This window comes from Strigops habroptila, unplaced genomic scaffold (assembly GCF_004027225.2).
Source record: "Strigops habroptila isolate Jane unplaced genomic scaffold, bStrHab1.2.pri NW_022045610.1_ctg1, whole genome shotgun sequence".
Classification (NCBI taxonomy): domain Eukaryota; kingdom Metazoa; phylum Chordata; class Aves; order Psittaciformes; family Psittacidae; genus Strigops; species Strigops habroptila.
Genome location: NW_022651089.1, coordinates 37,826 through 46,320, shown reverse-complemented (window position 1 = coordinate 46,320; position 8,495 = coordinate 37,826). Strand labels below are relative to the sequence as shown.

Below are 8,495 nucleotides of genomic sequence, written 5' to 3'. Positions count from 1 at the left end.
ATACCAGGGCGATGGGGTGATACAGGGTGATGGAGGTATACAGGGTGATGGGGTGACACAGGGTGATGGAGGGATACCAGGGTGATGTGGTGATACATGTGATGGGGTGATACCAGGGTGATGGAGGGATACAGGATGATGGGGCGATACCAGGGTGATGGGGCGACACAGGGTGATGGGGTGATACAGGATGATGGAGCAATACCAGGGTTATGGGGTGACACCGGGGTGATGGGGTGATACGGGGTGATGGGGTGATACAGGGTGATGGGGCGATACCAGGGTGATGGAGTAATACAGGATGATGGGGTGACACAGGGTGATGGGGTGATACCAGGATGATGGAGGGATACAGGGTGATGGGATGATACAGGGTGATGGAGGGATACAGGGTGATGGAGCAATACCAGGGTGATGTGGTGATACCGGGGTGATACCGGGGTGATACAGGGTTATGGGGCGAAACCAGGGTGCTGGGTGCTGGGACCGGGGGGCAGCAGCACAAGGGGGGTCCCTTTGGCTGCTGGGAAGGCGCCGGAGCAGGAAATATCCCTGGAGCATTCCCAGGCTTTTCGGGTTTGGATGATTTAGAGCTTGGAACGGAGCCTGGCGCAGGGGGCGGCTGGGTCATGGGCTCCCATGTGCGCACACGCCTTGCACACGCATGCAGAGGGACGCAGTGATTCGCACACGCGTGTGCGCTGACACGCTCACCCTATGCAGCTCCTCACCCATCCTGCTGCAGGTGCTGAGCGCCAGCGAGGAGGAGGATGAGGATGATGATGGTGATGATGGTGATGCCCACAAGGAACCCATCCGGTCCCTCATCCCTCCGCTGCCATCCGCAGAAGTAAGTTAAGGGGGGGCAGCGCATGTCCCCACGTGTCCCCCCATGTTCCCCACATGTGTCCCCACACGTGTCCCCACGCATGTCCCATGTCCAGGTTTCATGCTCCAGCCAGCAGCGGGCACTCGGACAGCAGCGGCTTCATGAGGAGCCGGTGCTGGGGCTCAGCACCCCACCCCAGGGCCTGAGGCCACCCGGGGGGACCCACGTGTGTCCCTGCGCCACAGGAGCAGCGGGACCCAGAGACAGCGACCAGCCGTGGTGCTGAGTGTACACGTGTGTGCACGTGTGTGTGTGTGCACGTGTGTGTGTGTGTGTGCACGTTGTGTGTGCAAATTTGGGTGCACGTGTTGTGTTGTGTGTGTGTACAACATGGTGTGCACGTGCACACACACACACACACGTGTACACCCACACACATGTGCACACACACGTGCACACACACACACGTGCACACACACACACGTGCACACACGTGTACACTCAGCACACGGCTGGTCGCTGTCTCTGGGTCCCGCTGGCTCCTGTGGCGCAGGGACACACGTGGGTCCCCCCGGGTGGCCTCAGGCCCTGGGGTGGGTGCTGAGCCCCAGCACCGGCTCCTCCATGAAGCCGCTGCTGTCCGAGTGCCCGCTGCTGGCGTGGAGCATGAAACCTGGACATGGGACATGCGTGGGGACACGTGTGGGGACACATGTGGGGACATGTGGGGACACGTGGGGACATGCGCTGCCCCCCCTTAACTTACTTCTGCGGATGGCAGCGGAGGGATGGAGGGACCGGATGGGTTCCTTGTGGGCATCACCATCATCACCATCATCATCCTCATCCTCCTCCTCGCTGGCGCTCAGCACCTGCAGCAGGATGGGTGAGGAGCTGCATAGGGTGAGCGTGTCAGCGCACACGCGTGTGCGAATCACTGCGTCCCTCTGCATGCGTGTGCAAGGCGTGTGCGCACATGGGAGCCCATGACCCAGCCGCCCCCTGCGCCAGGCTCCGTTCCAAGCTCTAAATCATCCAAACCCGAAAAGCCTGGGAATGCTCCAGGGATATTTCCTGCTCCGGCGCCTTCCCAGCAGCCAAAGGGACCCCCCTTGTGCTGCTGCCCCCCGGTCCCAGCACCCAGCACCCTGGTTTCGCCCCATAACCCTGTATCACCCCGGTATCACCCCGGTATCACCACATCACCCTGGTATTGCTCCATCACCCTGTATCCCTCCATCACCCTGTATCATCCCATCACCCTGTATCCCTCCATCATCCTGGTATCACCCCATCACCCTGTGTCACCCCATCATCCTGTATTACTCCATCACCCTGGTATCGCCCCATCACCCTGTATCACCCCATCACCCCGTATCACCCCATCACCCCGGTGTCACCCCATAACCCTGGTATTGCTCCATCATCCTGTATTACCCCATCACCCTGTATCACCCCATCACCCTGTGTCGCCCCATCACCCTGCTATCGCCCCATCACCCCATATCACCCCATCACCCTGCTATCGCTCCATCACCCTGGTACCGCTCCATCACCCTGGTATCGCCCCATCACCCTGTATCGCCCCATCACCCTGTATCACCCCATCGCCCTGGTACCGCTCCTCACCTCCTCCATCTCGAAGGAGTCCACGGTGGGACGCTGGGGTGGCGGGTGCAGCCCTGTGTCCCTTGGGTCCCCTCGGTGCTGGCTCCTGCTCCAAGCCCCATGGCCACCAGCTCTTGGTGTGTCTGGGTGTGGGGTGGCACCCGTGTGGCACCCATGGGACCCGGCCTTCCACCCCAAGGAGGTCCCACAGGAGCCAGAGCCGAAGCCAGAGTCCCCCTTGACCAATGGGTGCTGGGGGGTGACCCACACTTTGCTGCCGTGGGGAGCCAGCGCTGGGGACAAGGTGGCACAATCCCACATGGCAGCGGTGTCAGGTCCATGCTCTTCCCATGCTGGAGGACACGGAGCATCCCTGTCCCCATGTGCCACCACCACGGGGGTGTCCACGCTCCCCCAGCCATGGGGACGGGGTGGCTCTTGGTGTCCCCATGCAGCACCATGGTGGGGACACACAGGGACACCCCGTGCCAGCGGCGCTGGGGGACCCCCCATTGCTCCCCATTGCGTGTCCGTGTCCCTTCTCCATCCCTCCAGGACATCACTTGGATCGAACCGGAATTGCTCCAGCACCTCCTGCACCACCCTGCCCATGGCACCGGGCTGGATGGGGGGCACCGGCGTGGACCCCCGCGGGTTGTCCTCAGCCCTTGGGGACGTGTAGAGGCACATGGTGGCCACGGCCTTCTTCAGCCGCTCCACGGGCGAGAGGGTTCCACACTGGGCTGGCGGGATGTGGATGTTGGGAATGCCGGGATGAGCCCCGGAGCAGCAGGAGGGGGAGATGCGCTGCACTGGGGTCTGTGAGACGTAGGAGTAGAGGCAGAAGAAGGCATCGGCCATGGCAGCCAGAGCCTGGACCTGCTGGAAGCGACCTGGGAAAGACAAGAGGAGATGGGAATGATGGAGAAACTGAGGCACGGGAGCATCTTTCCCAATGGAACGAAGCCCATCAGCGCGGTGGATCCCGCATGGGAGCGGGGACCGGGTGTCACTCACTGGCCAGCACCAAGCAGGGATCCTCCATCTCCATGCGCCGCACTTGGGCCTTGAGGAAGAGCTGGAAGTCGATGCCTTTGGCACGGGAAGGAGCCGCGAAGAAGCGTGTGGGGACACGGGACACGGTCCCCGGCTCGCTCCCCACGAAGCCCAGGTCGTGGAGGATCTCCTCAGCATCCACCTCCCACCGCTCCAGGACCTCGGAGATGCTGCGGGGTTGTGGGGCAGCCCCAGCTCAGCCCCATGGGGATGGGGATGGTGAAGGGGTGACCCCAGACACCCCTCAGAGCACCCCCCCCATGTCCTACCTGGAGCTGGTCTTGGTAGTGAGGCTGGAGGCCACGCTGTGCCCCAGGCTGAGCCGCTTGTCCCTGTGGTGGGATGAGGATGGGGATGAGCAAAGGGGGTGATGCCGGTGGGGTGCATGGGGCTGGTGCCCCCAAATCCCAACCAGCCTTAACACAGGACGCCAAACCTCACCTGACCATGGCCTTGTTGCTCCCTGGTAGCAGAAGAGCTGGAAAAGGGGGCAGAGAAGGGTGAGAGGGGGTGTTTGGGGACACTCGCACCCTTGGAGAGGTCCTACCCCATGGACACAGCCTGGGGGGAGCTTGGGGACAGCCCAACCCCACCAGAACCCTCCTGGAGGAGAAGCTACTGATGGTGGCAATGGGGTGACAGTGACAACACAGGAGGGGACATCAAGGGGGTGGTTGGTACCTTCAGCTCCCAGCGTCAGGTCATCCTCGAAGCTGGTCCCATTGCTTCCACACACTGAGAGAGCAAAGCCTTGTGAGATGTGGGGGCACACAGAGCTGGGGATGGGTCCCAAGGTCCTCCAGGACCATTGCCCTGGACCCAAGGGCTCTGGGGGTGCACAGGGACCAGCAGCACCCCATCAGAGCCATGGGGGCAAAGCCAACGTACCGTGGGGACCCTGCAAGCCCGGCTCCTCCAGCTGGACCTCAACTGATGACCTGAACCAGAGCAAAACCTTGGTCACGTCACCCTGTCCTTGCGCCGGGGGGATGGAGGTGGGATGGGAGATGTGGGAGCAGCAGGATGGGCAGCAGGGAACGGGATGCAAAGGATGGGGAACAAGGAGATGGGCTTGGTGGGATGCTCAGAGGAGAATCCAACAGGAAACCTGGAGAGGGGCTTTGGCCAAGGGATGGAGGGACAGGCCAAGGGGAATGGCTTTAACCTGCCAGAGGGGAGATTGAGATGAGCTCTGAGGCAGAAGCTCTTCCCTGTGAGGGTGCTGAGGCGCTGGCACAGGGTGCCCAGAGAAGCTGTGGCTGCCCCATCCCTGGCAGTGTTCAAGGCCAGGTTGGACACAGGGGCTTGGAGCAACCTGCTCTAGTGGGAGGTGTCCCTGCCCATGGCAGAAGGATGGAACTGGATGAGCTTTAAGGTCCCTTCATCCCAAACCCATTCCATCATTCCATGATCTACAACACGCCACCATCCCACCAGCACCCCTGTTCCTGCTTGGGTGTGACTTCCATGAAGATCCAAGCGTGAGCATCACCCCGCCATGGTGACACCACAATTCCTATGGCAAAGCCATTGCTCACCCACACTCCTGCAGCCACGTCTCGATCTTCCTGGAGGAGCTTCCTGGCGTTGGGAACACACAGAAACACCCATGAGTTGAGCCAGCACGTGGGGACCCCCATTCCATGGGCACCCCATGGGCTGCTGTTGACCTTCGAGGAAGACGTGGTCCATGTGGGGTGGCTGCAGCTCGGGGGCATCCCATGGGGCAGCGACCACCTCGTCGTGCTCCAGCACCGAGTTCCTCCAGCTCCGGCTCTGCCGGACCCACGCGCGGCGCCTCTCCCACGACGAGGGGCTGAGCACGGACGTGCCCTCCATGGCAGGAGGTGTTCCTATGGGATAAGAGAGCCGGGAATGGGGTGGGCCCATGGGGTGGGACCATAGGGTGATCCACAGGGTGGGCTCTGGGTGCCAATGGGATTGGGGGGTGCAGGAGGATGGGATGGAGCTGCCGGAGTGAGCGGAAGAGCTGCTGGGGCTGAGATAAGGATGAGCTGCACCGAGGCTGGGCCTGGACCTTCCCCACTGGGGAGGTGATTCCCATCCCATCATATCCCACCCCATCCCTTCCCATCCCACCCCATCCCTGTCCTGCATCCCCAAAGCAGAGCAAGGCACCGTGTCCCCAGGGAGTTCCTGGAGCATTCCAGGCTCCCAGCATCCAGCTCCTCCTCAGCTCCATGGGTGAGGACTCCCCATCCCTCATCCTCTGCCTGGGAACAAGGACCCACCAGCCCAGACAGACCCCCACAGACATAGGGATGGGTTCCTTGTGCCATCCATATGCTCCAGACACACTTCCCCATGGATGAGCGTTGCTGGAGGAGGAACATCCCAGCCCAGGCCACCCCCGGCAGCACCAGCATCCTGGTCCAGCTTCCCACCCCATCCCCAGGACCCACAGCCCCAGGAGATGCTGGGACCACCCTGTGGAGCTCCCACATCCTCTGGGATCACCCAGAACCACGGATGGGGGCTCCAAGCCGGGGCTCTATGTCCTGCTGCATCCCGGAGCATCCCAACCCCATCCCCTCTGATCCCCAACTCCATTCACCCTCCCTTTGCTCCCACAAAAGCCTTTTCCATCTGCTCCGGGTACAGGAATCCTCTCTCCCCATCACCCCCATGGCCCTGTCACTTCCCCCCGGCTCCATCCACCTCCCGCTCTTCCACCCTCCATCCCCACATCCCTCAGGCCCTCCCTGTGCCCATGGGACAAAACCAGCCCAAACCCCTCTGGGGCTCACCGGTGTGGGGGGCAGGAGGGCCGAGGGGTGCCCTATGTGGGGCGAGGGGCCATGAGCTGCCCCACTGCGGCCCCTGTCGTCAGCGGGGAGGGAGGAAGCTCATGTGCTTGGAGGAGGAAATGGAGAGAAGTCAAGAGACAAACCTCAAGCGTTGGCCCACATCCGCCGCGGGCCGGGGGGGCCGGGGCCGGCCCGGAGCCACCCCAGGGTGCTCCTGGCATGGGCGAGCGGGGAGCAAAGTGCTGGAGGGGTGTCCTGCACCCAGCGGGGGCTGCGATGCTCCAAACGGGGGGTATCGAGGGCTTGGGGTCTCCTCAGTGAGGAGGAGGAGGAGAAGGAGGAGAAAGAGGAAGAGGAGGATAGGAGGAAGAGAAGGAGGAGAAGGAGAAGGAGGAAAAGGAGGAGGAGGAGGAGAAAAAGGAGGAGGAAGAGGAGCAGCAGGAGGAGGGAGAAGGAAGAGAAAGAGGAAGAGGAGGATGAGGAGGAAGAGAAGGAGGAGGAGGAGAAGGAGGAAAAGGAGGAGGAGGAGGAGGAAAAGAAGGAGGAAAAGGAGGAGGAGCACAAGGAGAAGGACAAGGAGGAGGAGAAGGAGGAAGAAGAGAGGAGGAGAAGGAGGATGAGGATGAGGAGGAAGAAAGGACAAGGAGGAGGAGGAGAAGGAGGATGAGGATGAGGAGGAAGAAAGGACAAGGAGGAGGATGAGGAGCAGGACAAGGAGGAGAAGGAGGAAGAAGAGAAGAGGAGAAGGAGGATGAGGATGAGGAGGAAGAAAGGACAAGGAGGATGATGAGGAGCAAGACAAGGAGGAGGAAGAGAAGGAGGAGGAAGAGAAGGAGAAGGAGGAAGAGGAGGACAAGGAGGAAGACAAGGAGGAGAAGGACCAGGATGAGGAGGAGGAAGACGAGGGTGAGGAGGGTGCTTCACTCAGCACCTGGGCTCCCCTCCAGCTCAGCCCCTTCCATCCCAGCATCCCGGGCTCTGGAACGCCGCTCCAGGCCCCGATGCCACCGCAGGATAAGGGACACCCGGGCAGGTGGTGGCACGTGTGGCTTTATCACCCCCAGCCAGGCCAGCCTGGACGGGTGACAAGCGATGGAGGTGCCTTTCCCAATGGAATCTCATCCCAAATCCCACCCATCAGGCAGGACCCTGCAGCACCCACCTCCAGCGGGGACATCACGGTGACATCCCTGGTCCTTCTGGGGGCCTCCGGATCCCCCCGGAGCCGGGATGAGCCCGAAGCGGAGCCGGGATGAGCCCGAAGCGGAGCCGGGAGCCCGGCGCCAGCCGCGATCCCGTCAAAAAAGGCAAAGGATCTCCGGGAATGGGGATATTTTTAGCCCAGGAGTGTTTGTGGGTGAAGCCCTGAATTAACTGTTCCTTCAGCACGTCCAGGCTGGCCGGGGGGGGGACGCGGGTGACCCGGAATCACCCGGCACATCCCATGGGAAGGATGGACACGGTCCCGCTCAGCATCACCCCTCATTCGGCTCCATTCCCAGGCCTCGCTCTGCTCCATGGTCACATCCAGCACCCCAAGGACCCCTGGGACACCACGTTTAAGGGCCAAGGGATGTCACCAGGGCTTGGGATGGAGCAGGGGCTCCACATGGAGCATCCCTATGGGGAGAGGCCCAGGACCGGGCAGGATCAAACCCAGGGATTAGGGATCCCCCACTATCAGGGTGTGGGGGGGTCCCCAGTGACATGATGCATCTCTTCAGTGGTGCTTTACGCATCCATAATGAACATTGGCTGCATCCCATGGGATCAGGGATGTGGATACGACCATGGGGGGGTCTTGAGGCATTTTGGGGGGATCCCACTGCCAGGTTATGGGGAGCACCCCACTGCAACAGCACCCTTACCTGGACCCCCAGCACCCTGCCTGCGTGATGCTGGGTGCTGCTGGGTGCTGATGGGTGTTGATGGGTGCTGGGGGGGTCCCCACCTCCTGTTCCATGCCTGGCGGGGGGCATCCGGGACCAGCCCCAACCGCTTCCCACATTCCTGCCTGACCTACTTAACGGCTCCTTCCTCCTGGATCCCGGCATGAATAAGTGATGGGACACGCACTTATGGCTCCTGCAGCAGTGGGGGGGCCCCCCCGGCCCCCCACCCCCCCCAGACTCTGCCCCCCCGACCCAAATACTGAGGGGAGGATGTCCATGGGATATGGGGTGCATGGTGCTTATGGGGTGCAGCCCCATTCAGGAGGCCCAGGGTGTGGGGGG

The 8,495-nt window shown here is 62.0% G+C and overlaps 1 protein-coding gene across 1 annotated transcript; it reads right to left on the bottom strand.

Annotated features, from left to right (window-relative positions):
- Nucleotides 1-1,320: 1,320 nt before the first annotated feature.
- On the bottom strand, nucleotides 1,321-6,316 carry TESPA1 (thymocyte expressed, positive selection associated 1). The gene is made up of 11 exons (XM_030474709.1): nucleotides 6,262-6,316; nucleotides 5,164-5,346; nucleotides 5,032-5,074; nucleotides 4,382-4,431; nucleotides 4,175-4,228; nucleotides 3,935-3,971; nucleotides 3,763-3,825; nucleotides 3,455-3,663; nucleotides 2,459-3,330; nucleotides 1,596-1,701; nucleotides 1,321-1,502 (listed from the first exon to the last, which is right to left on the bottom strand). The coding sequence occupies exons 2-11, from the start codon at nucleotides 5,330-5,332 to the stop codon at nucleotides 1,411-1,413; spliced, it is 1,695 nt and encodes a 564-aa protein (XP_030330569.1). The 5' UTR covers nucleotides 5,333-5,346; nucleotides 6,262-6,316; the 3' UTR covers nucleotides 1,321-1,410.
- Between the last annotated feature and the right edge of the window lie 2,179 nt (nucleotides 6,317-8,495).